The 27,757-nt window shown below is 43.7% G+C and overlaps 1 protein-coding gene across 1 annotated transcript; it reads right to left on the bottom strand.

Annotated features, from left to right (window-relative positions):
• LOC132392310 (beta-crystallin A2-like) lies at window positions 1–24,071 on the bottom strand. Its single transcript, XM_059966132.1, has 6 exons — window positions 23,815–24,071; window positions 11,640–11,797; window positions 10,549–10,726; window positions 3,505–3,646; window positions 354–496; window positions 1–187 (listed from the first exon to the last, which is right to left on the bottom strand). Exons 2-6 carry the CDS (start codon window positions 11,656–11,658, stop codon window positions 40–42), a joined length of 630 nt encoding a protein of 209 aa, XP_059822115.1. The 5' UTR covers window positions 11,659–11,797; window positions 23,815–24,071; the 3' UTR covers window positions 1–39.
• Between the last annotated feature and the right edge of the window lie 3,686 nt (window positions 24,072–27,757).

A 27,757-nucleotide genomic window follows, 5' to 3' on the forward strand; every position in this document is an offset into this window, starting at 1 on the left:
GCTGTAATTCACCCAAAGGCTAGGTGGCCGCTTCACCGTCTAGTGCTGGACTCTGCGGATGGACTGCAGCTGGTTAGTGTGTGCCTGGGTACTGTACTCAGTGTAGTTCTTGTATTCTCCATTGTGGCGGTCCCTCTCAAAGATGTACTGGTAGCCTCTGTATCCTGGGTACTGGTATCCAACCCAACTGTGAAAACAATAATGCCATTAATATAGTAAAACATTGCCAAAAACAGTACAAGAGGGCAAAACTTAAGGTGATTGGAGGAAAGTATACAGGGAGGAGATAACCCAAGTAATTTGTTTTATTTTTACACAGAGAGCGACAGGTGTGTGGATCACCAGTTACTTACGCTCCAGAGTGGACCTTGAGGGAAGCAACCTCTTTGTTGCACCAACCCATGGCCTGCAGGGATGGGTAGTCATCACAAAGTTCAAACTTGCGGCCCTGGAAGTTCTCGTTTTCATACAGGGAGATCTTACTGTCACTGTGGCTCTGAGGAGAGAAGGGGATGGAGAAAGATTGACTGCATTGCAAATCTAGTTTGACAATGTGACAGAGTCTATAAAGGATCACAATTCCTATGGGTGTTCAGAATGTCCAAAGGAGATTTACCAGGATGCTGCCTGCACTAGAGAGCATGCTTTATGAGGAAGGGGTGAGCGAGATAGGCTTTGGTATAGATATACAGCAGTATCTACACCAATGCAATATCTTGGGCAAGATAAGAGGCATTGATCGAGTGGCGCTAGCCAGAGACTTTTTCCCAGGGTAGAGTGGCTAGTAGAAGTATAATTTTAAGGTGACTGGAGGAATGTATTGGGAGGTTGTCGGAGATAAGCCCTTTACACAAAGAGTGGAAGGTGACACATTATGATCTGCACACATGGGTGATTATGATCAGTGGGTGATTATCAGTAGCTGATTATGATCAGTTAAGAAACATAGATTGGTATATGGACGATTGAGAAAATAGAGTGTCATGGAAAAGGGAAGGGTTAGATAGATCTTAGGAGATAGAAGTTTGGCATAACATCATGGGCCGAATGGCCTGTACTATGCTGTAGTGTTCTATGATCTATGTTCTCATCTCAGATCCTTTGCTATGGAGCTTGTCCATTTTCCCAGTTGAATCTTGATCATAATCATCTCACACGTGATTCATTATATCTGTGTACCATCTAATGCAGGCAGAGGCACAGCATCAATAACCTCAACAGCCCCTACCACTGAGTGTGGTACAACTGGTGTGGGCACAACAGATCCTGCTGTTTCTTTTTTGCACAGGAGATGTTTATCCTGATCAAATCCCGAATTGAAGAGGGAAAGAAATGAAATACAGTGTCTCTGATTAATGTCTCAATGCCGTTTGATGCCCTTATCTGAGACATGAGAGAATGTACTTGTTGGAATCTGGAGCAACAAACAATCTGCTGGAGGAACTCGGTGGGTCAGGCAGCATCTGTGGGAGAGGAGGAACTGGCAACATTTCAGGGTGAAAACCTGCATCTGCCCTCAAGAGAGTCATAGAGTAATAGAAAAGTACAGCACAGAAACATGCCCTTCAGCCCATCTAGTCTGTGCAAACCATTTAAGCTGCCTTCTCCCATCGACCTGCATCCAGACCATAGACGCCCCCCCCCCCATACCTCTACTATCCTCGTACCTATCCAAACTTCTCTTAAATGTTGAAATCGACCCTGCATCCACCACTTCCACTGGCAGCTCGTTCCAGACTCTCACCACCCTCTGAGTGGAGAAGATCCCCCTCAGGTTCCCCTTAAACATTTCACCTTTTGCCCTTAACTCATGACCTCTAGATCTAGTCTCGCCCATCTGAGGGGAAATATTGCTGACCAAGGTCCAGCCGTGCGGAAACACGACCATTGTGCTTTTTTCTGTGTATTATTATAAATACTGTGTTTTATTCTGTGGCTTCATAAATCGTAACACTCGCCAGTCTGTGAGTTATCTTACATCTTCTAATATTACATCTGTGAATTATTTTGCATAATTATCTTAAGATGCCTATAGGAAAGGTGTCAATAAGATTACAAGTGAACAGAGATTTACAAGAATGTTGCCAGGACTTGAGAACTTAATTTACAAGAAAAGATTGCTAGGTCAGGACTTTATTCCCAGCAGTGTAGGCGATTGAGGGGAGATTTGACAGAGGTATACAAAATTATGAGGGATATAGATAGGGTAAATAAAAGCAGGCTTTTTCCGCTGAGGTTGGGTGAGACTAGAACTAGAGGTCAGAGGCTGAGGGTGAAAGGTAAACATTTAAGGGAAACCTGAGGGGTATCTTCTTCACTTGAAGGGTGGTAAGAGTGTGAAATGAGATGGCAGCGGAAAAGCTGATACAGGTTGGATCGCAACGTTTCAGATAATTTGTATGAGTGCATGAATGGGTGGGGTATGAGGGCTATGGTCCAGGCGCAGGTCAATGGGACGAGGTAGAATAACAGTTCAGCACAGACTAGGTGGGCTGAAGGGTCTGTTTCTGTGCTGCGGTGCTCTATGACTCGACTCAATATGTCAGCCACGTATTACCCTGTATGTATTTATATCAGTACGTTATCCTGCATCTAACATACATAAATGCATCTGAGATATATCAAGTGTACATTATCCTGTATAACATTTTCCAACCGTACATTATCTTGTACCTTGCACATTCTAGTCCATGGTCAACTGTTGAGTGAAGTTGCTGACCCTGAGATATTCTTATAGATACGAGCACCATTGAGAGTGTCTGATTGGCTGCAGTCTGTCTGGAACAGGAATTGCAAAGCATCTGACTGTGCAAGTTCCTACAAAGGACTGGGAGGACAGCCACGAGGATCATCAGGATCACTCTTACATCTATCAGAGATATTTTTCAGAAGTGCCACGTATGCAAGGCCCTTGGCATTGTCAATGATCCCTCCCATCCATCCCACAATCTCTTTGACACCCTCCCATCAGGCAGAGGTACAGTAGCATTAGGATAGGACTGTCAGGTTGGGAAACAGCTTCCTCCCCCAGGCTGTGAGATATCGAACTCCCTGACGCCACTCAGGTCTCATGACGTATGAAGTACCCATAGTGTTATAGTGTTTACTTTTTAACGTGTTATATATTCACTTTATTATTTGTTAATTTGTTTGTGGTAATGTTACTTTATGTGTTATGTATGTGAATTATATGTACTGTGTGTGCACCTTAGAACATGTCCAGAGGAATATTGTTTCATTTGACAGTGTATATGAATAGTGTTGAATTACAATAAACTTGAATTTGAACTTGGACTCTAAGTCTTTGTGCTTTGCTTTCTGTGCACTAGGGGGTGGGGAAAGGTTTTGATCACTACACTAAGTGAAGCCAGTGACTTTTCACTTTGTAACCTGGAATTCAGTTGTCCAGGGGAATGGCTCACGACATCACCCCACTTTGGTTGTCACAGGCTTGGATCTACAGGACAACTTCAGAAGCTGATAGCAAATAATTAAAGAACTTACAGCACATTTAATGGGACGAAATGAGAGAAGATGCTCGGTCCTGTAGCCGCTGTTCCCGCTCCAAGCATCCCAGCGAGGATAGTCTCCCTTCTCCAGAATGAACTGCTGTCCCTGGAATTCTGGGTGTTCAAAACCTGCCCAGCTACACATCAAAGGTAGAGAGAGAGACAGAGAGGAAGAGAAACAGAGAGAGATGGGGGAGACAAAGATGAAGACAGAGAGGCCAAGATAGACAACAGACAGATAGAGACAGAGAGAAAGAAAGAGAGAGAAGATAGACACAAAGAGACAGAGAGGCAGGCAGACAGATAGACAGAGAGAGAGAAAGAAAGACAGAGAAAGTGAGAAAGGGAGGGAGAGAGAGTAAGAGCAAGAGAGAGAGGGAAGGGAGAAAGTGAGGGGAAGAGAGGGAGAGAGAGAGGTGGAGGGAGGGGAAGAAATGGAAGAAGATGTTCAATGGTTTAACAAGGCATAGCAGCTTACATTGATTTAACACCAGAATGACAACCAGTCTGATGCTTAAAATGGAGATATTGGGACAGGCAGACTGAAAGGGGTTCAAGAAACATTTTAGTGAAGGGAGAGGTTTAGGAGGGATATTCAGAGTTTAGATGATTGGATTTAGTTGGTGTGGTCACAGGTGGTGGAGGATTGAATCTCAGGAAGAGCTGGTCAGAATTAGAGAAGTACAGAGGTCTGAGATCAAAGTTTGGTGTGGAAGACATGGGTTTGAATTCATGGGACACCAGCATTGGGGAAGGAGGAATCTGTTCCTCTGGGATGGGCTCCACTTGAACCATACAGGGACAGGGTGAATCAAGGAACTAGGGCTGTAGACAGGGCTTTAAACTATATAGTAGGGGAATGGGTTCAACAAATTAGAAAGATATAGATAAAGTAAAAGGGAATGAGAGTACAGGAGGAGTTATTAAAATTGGCGTTTGTTTATTATTGTCACATGTACTGAGCTATAGTACAAAAAGTTTGCCTTGCATAGGGTCCTTACAGATTAATCTGTTACATTCATCCATTAATTCATTGAGGTAGTACAAGATAAAACAGTAACAAAGTGCAGAATGAAGTGTAACAGCTTTAGAGAAACTGCAATTGCTGAGGTCTCTAAAATGAAAAAAAGACAAAGTTTGGAAAAGGATAAGAATTTAACTTCCGGCACTATGCTGATGAGTTTACTGCCATGATGCTGTTATGGCTCGGAATGGTGGAGTACAGAATTCAATTCCAGCATCCTCTGGGAAGAGTTTGTATGTTCTTCCATGGGGTGCCTGGGATTCCTCTGAGTTCCGGCTTCCTTACACAGTCCAAAGACACACCAGTTAGTAGGTGAATTGGTCATTGTAAATTGCCCCGTAATTAGGCTCGGGTAAATAGGTGGGTTGCTGGGGAGCGCGGTTCTTTGGGCTGGAAGGGCCTGCTCCTCACTGTATCTCTAAGTAAATGAAACTTAGGATAAAAGGACCCTGATAGGAGCTAATTACAGGTCTCTGAGCAGTAGCCAGGATGCGGGTACAAATTACAATGGGAGATGGAAAAGGCTTGGAAAAAGGCAGTGTTATGATAATCATCAGGGATTTCAATTTGCAGATAGACTGGTAAAATCAAGTTGGTGCTGGTATGGTATTTGTAGAATGCCTACGAGGTGGCTTTGTAGAGCAGTTGTGGTTGAGGCCACTAGGGAAAAACAGTCAGGACTGGGTATTGTGTAATGAACCAGATATGAAGTAATGAGAGGAGCTTCAGGTAAAGGAACCCTTAGGAGACAGTGATCTTAATACGTTTGAAGTCATCTTGCAGTTTGTCAGGGAAAAGCTAAAACCAGATGTATCTTTATTACAGTTGTGTCAAGGTAACTACAAGAGACATGAGGGAGGAGCTGGCCAAAGACAGTTGGAAGGGGACACCAGCATGGATGACTGCTAAACAGCAATGGCTGGAGTTTCTTGGATCAATTCGGAAGTCACAGATAAATGCATCCCAAAGAAGAAACATTTGAAAGGGAGGCAACCGTGGCTAACAAAGGAAGTCAAAGATACCATGAAAGAAAAAGAGAGGACATACAATATTGCAAAACAAGTAGGAAACCAGACGAACTGGAAGCTTTTAAAAACCAGCAGAAGATAATTTAAAAAGAAAAAAATATGAAGGTAAACTAGCCAATAATATAAGAGATTACAAAAGATTATTCAGAAATATTGATCGAGGAATGACTGTGCAGGGGCATGGATGTTGGCGAGTTAGACCAGCGGGAAGAGTATAAAAAGAAGACAGCTTTATAGAGCAGGTGACAGAGTAGTGAGAGTCAGAGTAGGAGAGCTTTGGCTTTGGCGATAACGGGTCGAGGCCAGGTAGGTTACCCGAGAAGAATAGAAACAGCAAGTATGTCTGTGAGGCCAGCGTTCTGTACTGGGTGTCAGATCTGGCATGTCCGGGAGACTCCTAGCCTCCTGGAAGAACACATCTGTGCCAGGTGTGTCGAGCTGCAGCTCCTTAGGGACTGCATTAGGGAACTGGAGATGCAGCTCGATGACCTTCACCTGGTCAGGGGAAGTGAGGAGGTGATAGAGAGGAGCTATAGGCAAGTAGTCACACCGGGGCCTCGGGAGACAGATAAATGGGTAATAGTCAGAAGAGGGAAGAGCAAGAGTCAGATACTGGTTTGCTAAGGCTATTGGGAAGACTTTAAACTGGAATTGCTGGGGGGTGGGAACCGAACCGAAGAGACGGAGGAAGGGGCTGTTTAATCACAAACAGAGAAAGCTTGGAGACAGTGCGAGAAAAGATGATAGGCAGATGATAGAGAAGAAATGTGCTCAGACTGATGGTTTGAGATGTGTCTTTTTTAATGCAAGAAGCATTATGAACAAAGTGGATGGCTCAGGGACAGGAATGGTTACTTCGAGTGCCAGGCTTTAGATGTTTCAGGAAGGACAAGGATGGAGGCAAAAGAGGTGGGAGTGTGGCACTGCTGATCAGAGATAGTGTCATGGCTGCAGAAAAGGTGGATGTCATGGAGGGATTGTCTACAGAGTCTCTGTGGGTGGAAGTTAGAAACATGAAGGGGTCAATAAATCTACTGGGTATTTTTGATAGGCCACCCAATAATAACAGGGTCATTGAGGATCAGATAGAGAGTCAAATTCTGGAAAGGAGTAATAATAACAGGGTTGTCATGGTGGGAGATTTTAATTTCCCTGATATTGATTGGAATCTCCCTAGAGTGAAGGGTTTAGATGGGGTGGAGTTTGTTAGGTTTCCTGACGCAATAGGTAGATAAGCCTACAAGAGGAGAGGCTGTGCTTGATCTGGTATTGGGAAATGAACCTGATCTAGGTGTCAGATCTCTCAGTGGGAGTGCATTTTGGAGATAGTGATCACAATTCTATCTCCTTTAACATAGCATTGGAGAGGGATAGGAACAGACAAGTTAGGAAAGCGTTTAATTGGAGAAAGGGGAAATATGAAGCTATCAAGCAGGAACTTGGAGGCATAAGTTGGGAACAGATGTTCTCAGGGAAATGTACAGCAAAAATATGGCAAATGTTCAGAGGATATTTGCGTGGCATTCTGCATAGGAACGTTCCAATGAGACAGGGAAAGGATGGTAGGGTACAGGAACCATGGCTGTTGAAAATCTAGTCGAAAAGAAAAGCTTACGAAAGGTTCAAAAAACTAGGTAATGATAGAGATCTAGAAGATTATAAAGCTGACAGGAAGGAGCTTAAGAATGAAATTAGGAGAGCCAGAAGGGTCCATGAGAAGGCCTTGGCAAAGCCCCAAGTATGTGAAGAGCAAGAGGATAAGATGTGAGAGAATAGGACCAATCAAGTGTGACAGTGGAGAAGTGTGTTTGGAACCGCAAGAGATGGCAGAGGTACTTCATGGACACTTTGCTTCAGTATTCACTATGGAAAAGGATCTTGGTGATTGTAGGGATGCCTTACAGTGGACTGAAAAGCTTGAGGAAGTAGATATTAAGAAAGAGGATGTGCTGGAGCTGCTGGAAAGCATCAAGTTGGATAAGTCACCAGGACCGGACGGGATGTACCCCAGGCTACAGTGGGAGGCGAGGGAGGGGATTGTTGAGCCTCTGGCGATGATCTTTGCATCATCAATTGAGATGGGAGAGATTCCGGAGGATTGGAGGGTTGCAGATGGTTTTCCATTATTCAAGAAAGGGAGTAGAGATAGCACAGGAAATTATAGACCAGTGTGTCTTACTTCATGGTTGGTAAGTTGATGGAGAAGATCCTGAGAGGCAGGATTTATAAACATTTGGAGAGGCATAATATGAAACAGAATAGTCAGCATGGTTTTGTTAAAGGCAGGTCGTGCCTTATGAGCCTAATTTAATTTTTTGAGGATGTGACTAAACACATTGATGAAGGTAGAGCCGTAGATGTAATGTATATGGATTTTAGCAAGGCATTTGATAAGGTACCTCATGCCAAGGCTATTTGAGAAAGTAAAGTGGCATGGGATCCAAGGGGACATTGCTTTGTGGATCCAGAACTGGCTTGCTCACAGAAGGCAAAGAGTGGTTGTAGACAGGTCGTATTCTGCATGGAGGCCGGTGATTAGTGGTGTGCCTCAGGGATCTGTTCTGGGACCCCTTCTCTTCATGATTTTTATAAATGACCTGGATGAGGAAGTTTTGGGATGGGTTAGTAAATTTGTTGATGACACAAAGGTTGGGGTGTTGTGGATAGTGTGGTCAGCTGTCAGAGGGTACAGTGGGACATTGATAGGGTGCAAAACTGGGCTGAGAAGTGGCAGATGGTGTTCAACCCAGATAAGTGTGAGGTGGTTCATTTTGGTAGGTCAAATATGATGGCAGAATATAGTATTAATGGTAAGACTCTTGGCAGTGTGGAGGATCAGAAGGATCTTCGGGTCCAAGTCCATAGGACACTCAAAGCTGCTGCGCAGGTTAACTCTGCGGTTAAGAAGTCATACGGTGCATTGGCCTTCATCAATCATGGGATTGCGTTCAAGAGCCAAGAGGTAATGTTACTGCTATGTAGGACCCTGGTCAGATTCCATTTGGAGTACTGTGCTCAGTTCTGGTCACCTCAATACAGGAAGGAGGTGGAAACTATAGAAAGGGTGCAGAGGAGATTTACAAGGATGTTGCCGGGATTGGGGAGCATGCCTTATGGGAATAGGTTGAGTGAACTCGGCCTTTTCTCCTTGGAGCAACGGAGTATGAGAGGTGATCTGACAGAGGTGTATAAGATAATGAGAGGCATTGATCTTGTGGATAGTCAGAGACTTTTTCCCAGGACTGAAATGGCTAACATGGGAGGGCACAGTTTTAAGGCGCTTGGAAGCAGGTACAGAGGAGATGTCAAAGGTAAGTTTTTTATGCAGAGAGTGCTGAGTGCATGGAATGGGCTGCTGGCAATTGTGGTGGAGGCAGATACAATAGGGTCTTTTAAGAGACTCCTCGATAGGTCTATAGAGCTTAGAAAAGTAGAGGGCTATGGGTAACCCCGGGTAATTTTTAAAATAAGTGCATGTTCAGCACAGCATTGTGGGTCGAAGGGCCTGTATTGTGCTGTGGGTTTTTCTATGTTTCCTATGTTTTTTCTATAAAGATTAAATGACAAGCAAGAGTGGGTATCAGACCACTGGAAAATGACACTGGAGAAATAGTAATGGGGGACAAAGATATGGTGAACAAACTTTACTGTGGAAGACACCAGTAGTATGCTAGCAATTAGAGAGTGGCGGGGACAGAGGTGAGTGCAGTTGCTATTACAAAGGAGAAGGTGCTTGGGAAGTTGAAAGGCCTATAGTCAGAAAAGTCTCCTGGAGTGAGTGAATGGAAGGAGATAGCTGGAGAAATCGTGAAGTCGTTAGTAGTGATCTTTCAAGAATCACTAGATTCTGGAATGGTTCCAGAGGACTGGAAAATTTCAAATTCCACTTCACTGTTTAAGAATTAAGGAAAGCAGAATAAAGGAAATTATAGGCCAGTTAGCCTAACCTCAGTGGCTGGGTAAATGTTGGAGTGCAGTGAAGATTCACCAAATTGATTTCTATTCTGGTGAGTTGGCCATGTTTGGGGAGCCTGAGAAAAAAGAGCTTCTATTCTCAAGTCTAGGGAAATAAAAATTGAAGAATGAAAATTATAAGGAAGGTTTGGGGAGGGTATTTCCTCTGGATGGGGTATGCAGAACCAAACACCACAGTCTCAAAAATATGTTTTTTTTACCAAAAAAGGAGATATTAGAAATTATTCAGTCATCCATGTGAGTGTCACACATGCTGAGAAAAGCTTGTCTTGTATACTGTTCATACACTGCAAATCATTACCCAGTGCATTGAGATAGAATAAGGTAAAACAAGAACAGAATGCAGAATAGGAAATGCTTCTTCAGCTGATAAAGAAAGTCAGATCTCATTATCTGTTAATAATGATAAACATTGCACATTCCTATATTGATTTGGTTCACAGTGATCTTGTTACATCCATAACAAACTTATGATACCGTAACAATAACAATGCAGAATAAAGTGTAACAGCTCTAGAGAAAGTGCAGTGCAGGTGAACAATAAAGTGCAAGGTGGTGAGGTCAAGAGGAGCCATTCAATAATTACAACAGTCGGCTAGATGCTGCTCTTGAGCCACTGATGCCAGTTAGCTCACCTGGTGAATTCCAATTATTTTGCAGGTTTTGTACATTCTGCCTGATGGAAGAGAGGAGAAGAGAGAATGTGGGTGGAGTCTTCAGAGAGTGGAGGCGGAAACAAGGGTGAAAACTTTAAAGTTGAGGAATGAGTAGACAAAGCAAATGTGTGCAAGGTGATGTTTGGACAGAAGTCAGTAATGGTTGATATACAGCTCCTTGGGTGAACTAAAGGTTAGGGACAAAGCAAGATGGTAGATTCATTAGGAACAGTTGATGCTACAGATAATAAAAACACCAGCAAAAATCAAACTTCGGCATTTCTTCACATTCTCTCCCCAGTTGGAGTTGGAAAAGGCAGTGTGGCACAAACAAGGCATTGAAATTGGGTACTTACGGTCCACATTCTACCTTAATGGATCGGATCTTGTTGAATCCCCGCTCCATGATGTTGGGACATTCCAGCATGAACTCACAGTGTTTTCCCTGAAAGTTTTGCTCCTCCCAGACAGTGATCTTCCACTGTCCCATGGAATCCATTGGCTGGGTTGTCATCTTGAATTTGGTTGTATCAACTAAAACAATAACAAGAAAGATCAATTGACATTCAAATCAAAACCCACGGGGAGATCTCCAATGTTTGGATTCAGCTTGCTGTCTAGCTCATTTTGCCTTCATCTGCATAGCCTCCAATCTCTCTACCTCCACCCTTACTCTCTTCATGTGAGATCAAATCCTACTAGGTCTGCCTGGCTCCCATCCTGTGACTCACAAAAGCTAAGAAGCTTAAAGAAAACAGATGCTTGAGAGCACATCCCTTTGACTTCACCTCTTCTGAAAACAGTTCTGCTCTATCTGAATGGCAGATAGCACTGTAACATCTCAGTTAGCATAACGCTTTATAGCACCAGCAATAGTGGATTAATTCCCACTACTGGCTCTAAGGAGTTTGTTCTTTCTCCCCATAACCACAAGGGTTTCCTCTGGGTTCTTCAGTTACGTCCCATTTTCCAAAGATGTGCGGGTTAGTGTAGTGATTCGTCAGCAGAAACGTGGCAATCCTTGTAAGCTGCCCAGCGCAATCCTCATTGGTTTGATATGATGCAGCAAATGACACATTTCATGCTATGTTTCGATGCACATGTGACACATAAAGCTATTCTTTACTCTTTTAAACTTTATTCTGGCTTTAAAATTTATATTAGTTTTCCCCATTCTTTCTCTCAGAATGTATCACTTCTTACACTCAGTGGCCACTTTATTAGGTACACCAATACCTGCTCATTAATACAAATATCTGATCAGCCAATCACGTAGCAGCAACTCATTGTATAAAAATGTGCAGACATGGGCAAGAGGTTCAGTTGTTGTTCAGTACAACCTGTGTTGTCTTTATGACAGTTATTTAGTTTATAATATTTTCGCTTAGTAATACATTTGTTGGTATTTTCTAGTTAGAATTAGAAGTGTTTAAAGTATATTCATTGCCTGTAAAATATAGTGGCATGCGATGACGTCACATCCAGTTTCGCCGCGTCTTCTGGGAAAATACCAGTTTGAGATCAACGTGAGGGTGGGGGCTCTCCACGAGGCAGACCCGAGCAGAAGTTGTTTTGCAAGCATTAGAAATCACAGTGAGAGCAACGCTGTAAGTTAATAGATAATCGATATATTGAACTAAGATGTTAACGCCAATCCTGTTAAAAGTAACAACGGTCGATAATGTTTATGTTTTTGTTAGTTAAAGAGTTGCGGATAGTTTGCATTGAAGTGTATTTAAAGTAGTCAATGGCGTAGGTAAACTCTGCCTGTATACTGCACCTTAATGTAATGTAGTTATAGTCACTTTTACAAGTATTTACAATGGAAATGTGATATTAAGAAAGGAACAAATACTGTATCAATCTTGTGTTGTTTTATCAACAGTTTTCACCATATGTTAATGTGAAGAGTGAACAGTAAATGGTTAATCTTACTGCGACCTGGTTCTCATTGACTGTGGTTTATCTCGGCATTTAATTCGGCGTTTCAGTTACACCTGAACGAGAACGCTACACAACCATTAAAATGAGGAAGAAATATGATCTGAATAACTTTAACCATTGAATGATTGTTGGTGCCAGACAGGGTGATATGAGTTTCTCAGAAACTGCTGATCTCCTGGGATTTTCGTATACATCACTCTCTAGAGGTTACAGTAAATATTGTAAAAAAAAACATTCCCATGAGCGGCAGTTCAGTGGGCAAAAGTGCCTCGTCAGTGAGAGAAGTCAGAGGAGAGTGGCCAGAGGAGTGTGACAGTAACTCAGATAACCACACATTACAATAGTGATGTACAAAGGAGCATCTCTGAACATTCAACACATCCAACATTGAAGTGGTTGAGCTGCAGCAGCAGACCTCGAACATACGCTCAATGGCCACTTTATTAGGTACAGAATTTACCTAACAAAGTGGTTACTGAGCTGAGTGTGACATGACTGTGTTCAGCAACCATATTAATAGTGAGAAAACTTTATGAAGAATTAAGGCTCCATAAAATTGGTAAAACACAGCTAAAGCATGGACTGAGCAGTGCAACATCCGTTTAATAGGATACAGGATAGAGAACATTGCAGATATACTGGGTATTGGAAGCTTAAATTCTCCACTGGATAACTTTGTGACTCCAGTGAATATTGTTACAGGACAGTGTGGTAGCATAGCGGTTAACGCAAAGTTATTGCAGCGCCAGCACCCCAAGTTCAATTCCCGCCACTGTCTGTAAGGAGTTTGTACGCTGTCCCTGTGACCACATGGGCTTTTACCAGGTGTTCCAGTTCCCCCATATTCCAAAGACATATGGGTTAATTGGTCATGGGATGTAACCGGGTGCCGAGGGCTCGTTGGGCTGGAAGGGCCTATTGCTGTGTTGTATCGCTAAATAAAATAAATGAAATAAAATATTGCTCTGTTTTATAATCCCAGAGTAAGTTCTTCATTGCTGGTAATTTAAAATAGAACGTACAGAAGTACAACCCTTTGGCACACGATGTTGTACAAACTGACTAAGCTGGTGACGTCCAATCCCTTCTTTTTGTCTATCTTTCAAGGGTCTTACCCAAAATATTGACTGATTAATCATTCACACAGATGCTACCTGACCTGCAGAGTTCCTCCAGCACTCCGCGCTTGTTGACTCAGTCTTCTGCCTGGTCCCTTCTACCTGCAGCCAAACTTTATCCGTCCAAACCCTTCTCATCCATGGACTTTCCTTAAATATTACAATTGAACCCACATCTACTGCTTCCTCTGGCAGCTCGTTCCACACTCGCACCTTCCTCTGAGTGAAGAAATTACTACTCAGGTTCCCTTTAAATATTTCACCTTTCACCTTAAACATATGACCTCTAGCTCTAGTCGCCGCCAATATGGGGGGGGGAGAAAATCCTGCTTTCAGTCGATTCTCTGCATAACCTTTCTGAGGTGTATTTGGGCCCATCACTACCCCTGGCAACACATTCCATGCATCCTTCACCAGGAGTTTTACGTAGACCAGTGGCAATATAACCTGCACCGTTATTTTCGGTCTGAAGACTGAAGAACTCCACTGTGCACAAGAGACAGTCATGGGCTTTATATTGAACATGAAACGTAGAATACAGAAGCACAGTACAGGCCCACCAGCTAATGATGTTGTGTAGACCTTTTAACTTACTCTAAGATCAATCTAACCCTTCACTCTCACATAGCCCTCCTTTTTACTATCATCCATGTGCATATCCAAGAGTTTCTTAAGTACCCCTAACATATTTGCCTCTACCATTACCCCTGACGGGGTGTACCACGTACCCACAGCTTTCTGTATAAAAACTTTCTTCTGCCATCCCCCCTATACGTTACTCCAATCACCTTAAAATTATGCCCCTGTATTAGTCATTTCCTTCCTGGATAAAACTCAATGGCTGACCACTCTATCTAAGCCTCCTGTCATCTTGTACACCCCTATAAAGTCACCTCTCATCCTCCTTCACTCCACAGAGAAAATTCTTACCCTCATTGGACACAATCTCTAGAATTCTGCCCCCTTGTATTAGCCATAGTACAATATCTGTTACATAGCTCTACATAAGACATAATAGAAAAAAATACAGAATACCTGGCTGTGTGATTGCTGGATCCAGAGAGGTTGCTGCTGCTCTGGGCTGGTGAGCCCTCTTTTATATCCCATGCCATCCTGGTGTAAGTGGAGGGGGCTTTAACCCTGCCGGCTCAGCAAGCCTGCAGCCTTGTAAAAACCCAAATGAGCTGTCCATGCAAATTCTCATTGTTGAAGGGATCAGCTTTCACCCCTCCCTCAACAACACAACAATGGAAAATGCTGGTTCCATGTTTGATCTGCAGCCAGGACACTAGAAAATGAGACTGATGTAACACTCTGGCCTGACCACTCATAGAATTCATCACACACTAGTCTGCAAATACAATACTTTGGACATACCACAGTGGTTTAGAGGGATTAAACGTGGACTATTTCTCTCTCTTCCTTGCTTGGGAGTTAGTGCTATGAAAGATCCTAGTTGCAAACTTTTAATTAGCCGTTTGCAACTTTAGTCTAAAGCTCACAATCAATGGTTTGCAGTGGGCGTGAAATCAAAAGGGGAATAAGGCCATAACACTTATAAGACATAATGGGCCCATAGTGTTTACTCTGCCATGGCTGGTTTATTATTCCTCTCAACCCCATTCTTCTCCCTCCTCCCTGTAACTTTTGACACCCTTGCTAATCAAGAACCTATGAACCTCCACTTTATATATACCGAATGACTTGGATTCCATAGTCTCCTGTGCAATTAGTTCTATAGAAAACCCACCCTCTAGCTAAAGAAATTGCTCATCTTTTTCTAAAGGGATGTCCTTGTACTCTGAGGTTGTGCCCTCTGGTTCTAGACCCCCCATTAGAAACATCCTTTCCATATCCACTCTATCTGGGCCTTTCAAAACATAGATATCAATGAGATCACCCATTCATTCATTCTTCTAAACACCAGCAAGAACAGGCTCAGAGACATTAAATTCTCCTCAATCCTTTTATTCCTAGGATCATTCTCAAGAACCTCCTCTGGACCCTCTCCTATTCCTTTCTCAGACCTTCTGGAATATGGTCATTCTCTGAATTATGATTTACACTGCACAATAGTTGTATTGGACAAGCTTCAGAAGGGGCAAAAAATTTACAAGACCCAACATACGTAGATTGGCAGAGCACTTCGTCAAACTCCTTCCACTACAGCAGACAAGGTTGCCTCGTGACGACATGGCCTCCTCTAACTGCTGCTCTCTGTTTCGAGAAATAACACCTCATATTCCATCTGGTTAGCCTCCAACAAGATGGCATGAACCTTAATTTCACCTTCTGGTAATTTCTCTCCCTCCCTCCTCTCATTTTCCATTCTCCATTCTGGTTCCCTCTCACCCCTTCTCTTCTCCTCGTCTGCCCATCACCTTCCCCTGGTGCTTCTCCTCCCTCCCTTTCTCCTATGGTTTACTCTCTTGTGCTATCAGATTCCTCCTTTTTTTAGCCCTTTTCCACCTGTCACCTCCCAGCTTCTCATCATCCATGCTCTCCCATACCCACCCACCTTCTCCCTCACCTGGTTTTATCTTTCACCGGCCAGACTGTACTCCTTCCCCTCCTTCCATGTTTTTCTGGTTTCTTCCCCCTTTCTTCCCTGTCCTGGTGAATGATCTCAGCCAAAACTGTCAACTGTTTATTTCCCTCCATAGGTGCTGCCTGGCCTGCTGAGTTCCTTCAGCATTTTGTGTGCTTCACAAGGATCTTACCAGGTCTGGAGTTATAAGGAGTGAATAGATAGGCTGAGACTGCCTTCCCTGGAGTAAAGGAAGCTGAGGAGTAGCCTTATAGAGGTTTACGGAATCCTCATGGGTATAGACACAGTGAATGGCCTCAGTCTTTTTCCCTGGATCGAGAAGTCTAAAGCTAGAGAGCATCAGTGTAAGGTGAGAGGAGACAGTCTCCTGAGATACAGTTTGTTTACACAGAGTGTGGAATGAGCTGCCAGAGGAAGTGGTAGAGGTGGGTACAAATGGAATAAGATGATCTTATTAGAAAAACATAGAAACATAGAAATCTACAGCACATCACAGGCCCTTTGGCCCACAATGTTGTGCCGACCATGTAACCTACTCTCGAAACTGCCTAGAATTTCCCTACCACATAGCCCTCTATTTTTCTAAGCTCCACATACCTAAGAGTCTCTTAAAAGATTCTATTGTATCCAACTCTACCACCGCCACTGGCAGTGCATTCCACGGACCCACCACTCTCTGTGTGAAAAACTTGCCTTTGACTCCCCCTTGTACCTACTTCCAAACACCTTAAAACTATACCCCCTCATGTTAGTCATTTCAGCCTTGGGAAAAAGCCTCTGACTATCCACATGATCAATGCCCCTTATCATCTTATACACCTCTATCAGGTCACCTCTCATCCTCCATCACTCCAAGGAGAAAAAGCCAAGTTCATTCAAACTATTCTCATAAGGGATGCTCCCCAATCCAGGCAACATCCTTGTGAATCTCCTCTGCACTCACTCTATAGTATCCACATCCTTCCTGTTGTGAGGTGACCAGAACTGAGCACTGTACTCCAAGTGGGGTCTAGACAAGGTCTCATATAGCTGTAACATTACCTCATGGCTCTTCAACTCAATCCCACGGTTGATGAATGTCAACGAACCATATGGTTTCTTAACAACACTGTCAACCTGTGCAGCAGCTTCAAGTGTTCTATGGACATCGACCCCAAGATCTCGCTGACCCTCCACACTGCCAAGAGTCTTACCATTAATATTATATTTTGTCTTCAAATCTGACCAACTGAAATGAACCACTTCACACTTAACTGGGTTGAACTCCATCTGCCACTTCTCAGCCTAGTTCTGCATCATATCGATGTCTCGCTATAATCTCTGACAACCCTCCAGACTAACCATAACACTCCCAACTTTTATGTCAACAGTAAACTTACTGACCATCCCTTCTACTTCCTCATTAGGTCATTTATAAAAATCACAAAGAGCGGAGGTCCCAGAACAGATCCCTGTGGAACACCACTGGTCACTGACCTCCATGTACAAACCATCTGCAACCATCATTTTCCTTCTGTGGTCAAACCAATTCTGGATCCACAAGGCAAGGTCTCCTTGGATCCATGCCTCTTTACTTTCTGAATGACCCTCGCATAGGAAACCTCATCAAATGCATTAATGAAATCCATTTTCACTACATCCACTGCTCCACCTTCATCAATGTGTTTTGTTACATCCTCAAAGAATTCAATCAGGTTTGTAAGTCATGACCAGCCCTTGACAAAGCCATGCTGACTATCCCTAATCAGACTATGTCTCTCCAAATGCTCATAAATCCTGCCTCTCAGGATCTTCTCCAACAACTTGCCCATCACTGAAGTATGACTCACTAGTCGATAATTTCCTGGTTATCTCTTCACCATTTCTTGAACAAGGAATCAATGTTTGCAACGTTTCAATCCTCTGTTACTTCTCCCATTCTTATTGATGATGAAAAGATCATTGCCAGAGGCTCAGCAATCTCCTCTCTTGCTTCCCACAGTAGCCTGGGGTACATCTCGTCTGGTCCTGGCAACTTATCTAACTTAATACCTTTCAAAAGCTCCGGCACATCCTTTTTCTTAATGTCTATACACTCAAACATTTTAGTCTGCTGTAAGTCATCCCCACAATTGCCAATGTCCTTTTCCCTGGGAATATTGAAGCGAAGTATTCATTAAGTACCTCCGCTGCCTCCTCCGATTCCATGCACACATTTCCAGTATCGCACCTGATTGGTCCAATTCTCACATGGCTCATCCTTTTGCTCTTCACATACTTGGAGAATGCCTTGGGGGTTTTTCTTAATCCTGCTCACCAAGGCCTCCTCATGGCCCCTTCCAGCTCTCTTAATTTCATTCTTGAGCTCCTTCCCAGCACCCTCGTAATTTTCTTGAGCTCTCACAGTACCTAGTTTCTTGAACCTTTCGCAAGCTTTTCTCTTCCTCTTAAATAGATTTTCTCCATCTTTTGTACACCATGGTTCTTTTACCCTACCATCCACTCCCTGCCTCAATGGAACATACCTATGCAAAACTCCATGCAAATATTCCCTGAACATTTGCCACATTTCTGCAGTACATTTCCCTGAGAACATCTGCTCCCAGTTTATGCTCCCAAGTTCCTGCCTAATAGCATCATATTTCCCCCTACCCCAATTAAATGTTTTCCCAAATTGTCTGTTCCTATCCCTCTCCAGCGAAGGAGAAAGAGTTGTGATCACTACCTCCAAAATGCTCTCCCACCGAGAGATCTGACACCTGACCAGGTTAATTTCCCAATACCAGGTCAAATACAGCCTCTCCTCTAGCTGGCTCATCTATGTATTGCTTAAGGAAACCTTCCTGAACACACCTAACAGACTCCACCCCATCTAAATCCTTTGCTCTAAGGAAATCCAAGTTAATATTAGGAAAGTTAAAATCTCCCATCACAACAACCCTATTATTATTGCACCATTCCAGAATCTGCCTCCCTATCTGCTCCTGGATGTCTCTATTACTACTGGAGGGGGGGGGTCTCTAAAAAAACCCAGTAGAGCTATTGCCCCTTTCCTGTTGCTGACATTCACCCACAATGACTCCGTAGACAATCCCTCCATGACTTCCTCCTTTTCAGCAGCTGTGATACAATCCCTGATTAGCAATGACAATAGACATAGACAATAGGTGCAGGAGTAGGACATTCAGCCCTTCAAGCCAGCACCACCATTCACTGTGATCATGGCTGATCATCCACAATCAGTACCCTGTTCCTGCCTTCTCCCCATATCCCTTGACTCTACTATCTTTAAGAACTCTATCTAACTCTTTCTCGAAAGCATCCAGAGAACTGGCCTCCACTGCCTTCTGAGGCAGAACATTCCACAGATCCACAACTCTCTTTGTGAAAAAGTTTTTCCTCAACTCCATTCTAAATGGCCTACCCCTTATTCTTAAACTGTGGCCTCTGGTTCTGGACTCCCCCAACATCGGGAATATGTTTCCTGCCTCTAGCGTGTCCAACCCCTTAATAATCTTATATATTTCAATCAGATCCTCTCTCATCCTTCTAAATTCCAGTGTATACAAGCCCAGTCGCTCCAAGATTTCAACATATGACAATTCCGCCATCCCAGGAATTAACCTCGTGAACCTACGCTGCACTCCCTCAATAGCAAGAATGTCCTTCCTCAAATTTAGAGACCAAAATTGCACACAATACTCCAAGTGTGGTCTCACCAGGGCCCTGTACAACTGATGAAGGACCTCTTTGCTCCTATACTCAACTCCCTTTGTCATGAAGGCCAACATGTCATTAGCATTCTTCACTGCCTGCTGTACCTGCATGCTTACCTTCAGTTACTGATGCGCAAGAACACCTAGATCTCATTGTACTTCTCCTTTTCCTAACTTGATACCATTCAGATAGTAATCTGCCTTCCTGTTCTTGCCACCAATGTGGATAACCTCACATTTATCCACATTAAACTGCATCTACCCACTCACCCAACCTGTCCAAGTCACCCTGCATTCTCATAACATCCTCCTGACATTTCACACTGCCACCCAGCTTTGTGTCATCTGAAAATTTGCTAATGTTACTTTTAATCCCTTCATCTAAATCATTAATGCGTATTGTAAATAGGTGCGGTCCCACCACCGAGCCTTGTGGTACCCCACTAGTCACTGCCTGCCATTCTGAAAGGGACCCGTTAATCCCTACTCTTTGTTTCCTGTGTGCCAACAAATTTTCTATCCATGTCAGTACCCTACCCCCAATACCATGTGCTCTAACTTTACCCACTAATCTCCTATGTGGGACCTTATCAAAGGCCTTCTGAAAGTTCAGGTACACTACATCCACTGGCTCTCCCTTATCCATTTTCATAGATACATCCTCAAAAAATTCCAGAAGATTAGTCAAGCATGATTTCCCCTTTGTAAATCCATGCTGCCTCAGACCAATCCTGTAACTGCTATCCAAATGTGCTGCTATTTCATCTTTTATAATTGACTCTAGCATCTTCCCCACCACTGATGTCAGGCTAACTGGTCTATAATTCCCTGTTTTCTCCGTCCCTCCTTTCTTAAAAAGTGGGATAACATTAGCCATTCTCCAATCCTCAGGAACTGATCCTGAATCTATAGAACTTTGGAAAATTATTACCAATGCGTCCGCAATTTCTAGATCCACCTCCGTTAAGTACCCTAGGATGCAGACCATCAGGCCCTGAGGATTTATCAGCCTTCAGTCCCATCAGTCTACCCAACATCATTTTCTGCTTAATGTAAATTTCCTTCAGTTCCTCCGTTACCCTAGGTCCGCATGCCCTTATTATCTGGGAGATTGTCTGTGTCTTCCCTAGTGAAGACAGATTCAAAGTACTTGTTCAACTCGTCTGCCATTTCCTCGTTCCCCATAATAAATTCACCTGTTTCTGTCTTCAAGGGCCCAACTTAACTATTTTTTTCCTCTTCACATACCTAAGGAAGCTTTTACTATCCTCCTTTATATTGTTGGCTAGCTTACTTACTTACCTCATCTTTTCTCCCCGTATTGCCTTTTTAGTTGTCTTCTGTTGCTCTTTAAAAATTTCCCAATCCTGTGGTTTCCTGCTCATCTTTGCTATGTTGTACTTCCTCTCTTTTATTTTTACACTGTCCTTGACTTCCCTTGTCAGCCGCGGTTGCTCCCTACTCCCTTAGAATCTTTCTTCCTCCTTGGAACGAACTGATCCTGCACCTTCTGTATTATTCCCAGAAATACCTGCCATTGTTGTTCCACTGCCATCCCTGCTAGGGTATCCTTCCAGTCAACTTTGGCCAGTTCCTCCCTCATGGCTCCATAGTCCCCTTTGTTCAACTGTAACACTGACGCTTCCGATTTTCCTTTTTCCCTCTCAAATTGTAGATTAAAGATCAATGCCACTCCCGCACCTCTTTTGCCTCCCTCCCTGCCCCTTTTGAAACATCTAAAGCCCGTCACATTCAGCAGCCATTCCTGCTCCTGAGACATCCAAGTCTCTGTAATGGCCACAACATCATAGCCCCACATCTTGATCCACACCATAAGTTCATCAGCTTTGTTTATGATGCTCCTTGCATTAAAATAGGCACATTTCAACCCATCCAGCTGAGTGCTTCTTTGCTCTATCATCTGCCTATGCTTCCTCATGAACTCCCTACAAGCTGTCACTACTTGTGTGCCAACCACACCATCCCCTGCCTCTTCATTTTGGTTCCCACCCTCCTGCAAATCTAGTTTAAACCCTCCTCAATAGCAATGGTGAATCTTCCACCCCACCCCCCGCCAGGATATTGGTTCCCCTCCAGTTCAGGTGCAACACATCCCACTTGTACAGGTCACCCCTTCCCCAGAAAAAGTTCCAATGATCCAAGAACTTGGAACCCTGCCCCCTGCACCATCTCCTCAGCCACTCATTCATCTGCGCTGTCTTCTGTTCTGACCTTCAATAGCTCCTGACACCAGGAGAAATCTGGAGATTACCACCTTGGCGGTCCTACTCTTCAGCCTCCTTCCTAACTCCCAAAACTTACTGCGCAGGACCTCTACCCCTCTCCCGGCTATGTCATTGGTCAATGGGACTGGGCAGAATAACAGTTCAGTATGGACTAGATGGGCTGAAGGGCCTGTTTCTGTGCTGTAGTGCTCTATGACTCTATGAATCTATGACCAATGACATGCTGAGGGCAGCCTGCAAGTTTTGCCATGATCTGCCGCTTCACGACTGAAAGCATTCAAGTAGAAAGTCAGATAAACTTGTGTGGAGTAACTGAACATCTCTTCTCTGAAGATCGTCACCTTGTCGTGGTGGAGAGGCGTTTGAGTTCCTGAGATTAGAGAGCAATGACATCTGAAACTTAGCTCCTGGTAGGGTCACCCATGGCGGTAAGGTCAAGCAGGAGGTTCCAGACAAAGAACAATCCAATCAAGGCCTCAGCGGTGGAGCTGGCAGAAGATGCTGGCACATCGCAGTGAGGAAGGTTGCAGCAGTGAAGGGTCCCCAGTCTTGCATTTGATGCTATTGGACCCTGACCTCGATCTGTCCAGGACCAAGTGGTGGCTGCCCATACATCAGCCTCAACACTTTAAGCAAAGTCAGGCACAGAGTTTCTCCATTAAGGGAGTAACTACTGGGTGAACATCATAGTAAACTGGAGAGATTGCACTATTACCACTAAACACCTGATAAAGTACTTTCAGGTGGAGTTACTGGAGCTAAGTTGTGCACAGGGAGCCCCACAGTGGTAACCAGATTACCTGTGGTCACTGAGGGTGTTTAAAATGGTCAGGGAATCACAAGAACTACTCTCCTCCTCTCTCAAATAGTGCCACAGCATCTTTGACTTTGTATACCAAAGATCAACTTCTGGTTTTCCAGTCAAGAGAGACTGACTAGGTAGCACAGTGGTCAGCATAGTGCTTCACACCACGAGGTAAAGATCGAGGTTCCATTCCCACTGCTGTCTGTAAGGAGTTTGTACATTCTGGGTCTCATCAGTTGTTCCTACCTCCAAACATGTATGGGTTAAGGTTCGTAACTTGTGGGTATGATATGTTGACGACATTTGCAGTTGTCCACAGCACACTTTAGCTGCAAATGATGTGTTTCAATGTATATTTTAATGTGGGTAAATGTAAGGTTATCCAATTTGGTTGCAAGAACAGGAAAACAGATTATTATCTGAACGGTGGCCGATTAGGAAAAGGGGAGATGCAACGAGACCTGGGTGTCATTGTACACCAGTCATTGAAGGTGGGCATGCAGGTACAGCAGACGGTGAACAAGGCAAATGGTATGTTGGCATTCATAGCAAAAGGATTTGAGTACAGGAGCAGGGAGGTTCTACTGCAGTTGTACAAGGCCTTGGTGAGACCACACCGGGAATATTGTGTGCAGTTTTGGTCCCCTAATCTGAGGAAAGACATTCTTGCCATAGAGGGAGTACAGAGAAGGTTCACCAGATTGATTCCTGGGATGGCAGGACTTTCATATGAAGAAAGACTGGATCAACTAGGCTTATACTCACTGGAATTTAGAAGATTGAGGGGGGATCTTATTGAAACGTATAAAATTCTAAAGGGATTGGACAGGCTAGATGCAGGAAGATTGTTTCTGATGTTGGGGAAGTCCAGAACAAGGGGTCACAGTTTAAGGATAATGGGGAAGCCTTTTAGGACCGAGATGAGGAAAAACTTCTTCACACAGAGAGTGGTGAATCTGTGGAATTCTCTGCCACAGGAAACAGTTGAGGTCTGTTCATTGGCTATATTTAAGAGGGAATTAGATATGGCCCTTGTGGCTAAAGGGATCAGGGGGTATGGAGAGAAAGCAGGTACAGGGTTCTGAGTTGGATGATCAGCCATGATTATATTGAATGGCGGTGCAGGCTCAAAGGGCCAAATGGCCTACACCTGCACCTATTTTCTATGTTTCTATGTTTCTATTTTGATGTTTCAATGGACACATGACAAATAAAGCTAATCTTTATCTTTACCTACCTTGCTGTGACCCCTTTTACTTTGCTTACCTCCATTGCACTTTCTTGGTATCTCAAAGGTTCAAAGGTTCATTTATTATCAAAGTATACAACTCTGAAACTCTTCTTCTCCAGGTAGCCATGAAACCAAGAAAGAAAAGAACAGCAGCATGAACATCAACCCCCAAATCCCTCCTCCCTGCACAGGGAGCGAACAAAAACAGAATAAGCACATCGACCCACAAATGCCCACCCCTGCCTCCACCAGCACACAAAAGAATGAGAAAGATCAGGGGGAAAAAACAGTAAATAAAACACTGTTAGACTGAAAAAAGCACACAAAGCTACACAAAACCACACAAGGCAGATATTCTGCACCATTGTAGTGAAAGAGATCTGTGCCAATCTTCTCCCATGGTCTTCCTGGTAGTAGATGGGGAAGCAGAGGCTCTCTTGGATTGCTGTTTTTATTTTCATTACAAACAGCACACTGAGACACAATGTCCTCTATCTGAGTTGACTTGCTTGGCCAATAGAGAATGTCCCTTGCTCTTTCTTTACATTTCACTATCCCCAGGTGTGACTCATGAATTCTGTTGAGCATTTCCTGTCTCATTTGTTTTGGTACAATGAGTTTTGCCGTTTTGAACATTAGTCCTGATGCATAGCTGAATTCCTCTTTAAATGTCCCGTATTTCTGTATTTCTTTTGGAACATCTTTTCTTTCTGTTGGCTATCCATTCATTGTAATGCCTCTTAGCATTTGCATTTCAGGATCTTCTACAGTCGCTTTCCTGAACATGTTCAACTTCTCCTCAGAAATAGGTAGCTGAGGTGTAACCCAGTTGACCTCTAGCTCTCTTCCTAGCAACTCTTCCTTTTGCTCTTTCAGGTAAGCACAGCTCAAAGCATCAGCGATGTGCAGTTCTTTTCCTGGCTTATAGGTGACTGTGAGAGTGTACCTCTGTAGCCTGAGAAGCATCCTTTGCAGCCTCATAAGAGCTCGGTGGAGTGGCTTTTTGAAGATGCTCTCAAGTGGTTTGTAATCACTCTCAACCTGGATTTCTTTGCCATATACATATTGGTGGAACTTCTCACACCCATAAACTATGGCGAGTAATTCCTTCTCGATTTGAGCATATTGGTGTTGACAGTCTGCAAGTGCTCGTGATCCCCACGCCACAGGCCTCCCATCCTGCAGTATAACAGCTCCTATTCCTTCCGAACTGGCATCCATAGACATCATCACCAGTTTATTGACATCATAGAACTTGAGTGCTGGTGCATTGGTAACCAACTGCTTCAATGTGTCAAAACTTTTCTTTTGTTCGTCTTCCCAATGCCATTCAGCGTTGCTCTCTAGTAGCTTTCGAAGTGGAGCACTGACCTCTGATAAGTTGGGAATGAATTTGGCAAGATACTATATCATGCCCATGAACCTCAATAGTTCTTGCTTGTCTTCAGGTGGTGGTAGCTGTACCACAGCCCTGACCTTCTCATTATCTGGTTTTAGCCCATCAGCGTTGAGTACGTGACCTATGTATTTGATCTCTGTAGTTCTGATCCCACATTTACTTTTGTTCTGTTTTAGGTTGTAGTCACGTGCTCTCTCCAGGAGCTTCCTCAGTCTCTGATCATGTTCCTCAATGGTGTCACCCCATATCAGTAAATCATCAATGATACTGACCAACCCCATCCAGGCCTTCAATCATTTATGCCACGGACCTCTGGAATACCTCTGACGCAGAAGAAATCCTAAAGGGTAGACGCAGGAAACGATATCTCCTTATTGGCGTGTTGAAAGTGCATAATTTGGAACTTTCCTCATCCAGCTTGATCTGCCAGATATCTTGATTTGCAACTAATACTGGAAAGTGCTTCACATTAGGAATGCGGGAGACAACCTCTTCAACTGTGAGCAGTGGATAGTGCTCTCTTTTGATGGCTCGGTTGAGATCTTGTGGATCCATGCAAATCCTCATCTTTTTTTTCTGTGACCACTGTCACCATACTATTCACCCAGTCGGTCGGTTCTATTTGTCTCGTTATGACTCCCATCTGTTCCATTCTGTGTAGCTCCTCCACTACTCGATCCTTGAGAGCTACTGGAATCTTTCTCAGAGCACGCACAACTGGTGCAATAGTTGGATCAATGTGGAAATGGTGTTTCCCTGGTAAACATCCTAATCCAGAAAACAAGTCAGCAATGTCTTTGAGAATGTCATTTTCTTTCTCTACACCATAGATTCACTTCAGCAGGCCTAGCTTTGTGCATGTTGCTTTGCCCAGTATTGCTGGAACATGTTGCTGTACAATCTCAAACTCCATCTTGTGTGTTTGTCCTTTGTACACACAGGTGAGTGTTTTCTTTCCCAATGGCACTGTCTTGTGGCCGAAATATGCAACAAGCTTGCAGGTGGATTTTCTCAGTCTTCCTCTGATGTCCAATGAGCTGAATGTTTCTGCTGACATTACATTGTACTTTGCCCCAGTGTCAAGCTTAAATGTCACATTCCTCCTGTTTATTATCAGATCTTGAGTCCAATCATCTTCATCCTCCATCTCTGCATTGTCAATATTCTTGATGCATACCTCCTGTTCCACTTCAACTGTGCCAATGAACATGTCACTGTTGCCCTCAATCTTCCACAGGATGCATTTTCCTTGTTTGCTCCTGCGATTTGCACACCTTTGCAAAGTGATTTCTTTTCTGCATAAGTTTGCATGTCTTACCAAAGGCTGGACATGTTCTGTATCCATGTTTATAACCACATCTGTTGGAGTTAACTTCCTTTTGATCATCCTGTGGAGCTGGCTTTGCCTTACTCTTGTTAGTTTTCACAATTTTTATTTTGTGCACTTCAATCTCTTCATTGAGCACTTTAACCTGACTTGACGTGATCTCGCTGGCACGGCAAACATCAATCGCCTTTTCCAATGTAAGCTCCGCCTCTCTCAACAGCCTGCCCCTCACATGATCATCTCATATGCCGCATACAATCCTGTCGCGTATTAAAGAATCATGTAGTTGTCCGAACTCACAGCTTTTTGCCTTGTTCTTCAAATCTGTTATGTAGGTATCTATGGTCTCTGTCGGTCCTTGAGCCCTCGTGGAAAACATGTGTCGATTTTTTCTAGGTTCGCAGTAATCTTGAAACTTTTTCTTCAACACTTCAATTTTACCTTACTCATCATCTTGGAAGACAAACATGTTGCAAACCTTAATTGCCTCTTCCCCCGCCACATGCAGAAATGTAGCACATTGCACTTTCTTCGTCTTGTCATCTATGCTGCTAGTGGTGCAAAACAGCTGAAACTGCTGGATCCATACTTTCCAGTTCTCAGCATGATTACCTCATTGGCTTAAACTTGACGGTGGTTGTAGCTGTGACATCTTTTACGTCTCTTCTCTTCCTTTTTTTTCGTGATTTCTTCTGACACCATGTAGTATTGATGTGACTCGGACACCGCTGTAGATTGAACAACCATGTTTATTAAACAGACTTCTATTTTTCTTACCCCAGTCCTGATGTCATACGCACTCTGACCTACGAATACTCACACAATACATTACACCTTCAATACCATACACCCTCATTGCTGGGGGAAAAGCTCCACTCACTGCAGGTTGGCATATCCATTGTATCCTGGGTAATGGACTACCTGACTGGCAGACCACAGTTTGTGCAGCTTCAGAGCTGCATGTCAGACATGGCTATAAGCAGCACTGGGGCCCACAGGGGACTGTATTGGCTCCCTTTCTGTTTCCCCTGTCTACCTCGGACTTTAGATACAACACTGAGTCATGTCATCTGCAGAAATTCTCTGATGACTCAGCAATAGTTGGGAGTATAAAGGGAGGACGGGAGGATGAATACTGGGCCCTGGTGGAGAACTTTGTCAAATGGTGCAAGCTGAATCATCTGCAGTTCAACGTCAAAGGAGATGGTGGTACACTTTAGGAAGACTAAGTCTGCACTGCTCCCAGTTACTA

The sequence above is a fragment of the Hypanus sabinus genome, chromosome 4 (assembly GCF_030144855.1).
Source record: "Hypanus sabinus isolate sHypSab1 chromosome 4, sHypSab1.hap1, whole genome shotgun sequence".
Lineage (NCBI taxonomy): Eukaryota > Metazoa > Chordata > Chondrichthyes > Myliobatiformes > Dasyatidae > Hypanus > Hypanus sabinus.

Coding starts and splice junctions, on each gene's coding strand:
- LOC132392310 (XM_059966132.1), bottom strand. Junction 497..3,504: donor TTCGTCCCATTAAATGTGCT/GTAAGTTCTTTA, acceptor TTCTCTCCTCAG/AGCCACAGTGACAGTAAGAT. Junction 188..353: donor CTCAAGGTCCACTCTGGAGC/GTAAGTAACTGG, acceptor TTGTTTTCACAG/TTGGGTTGGATACCAGTACC.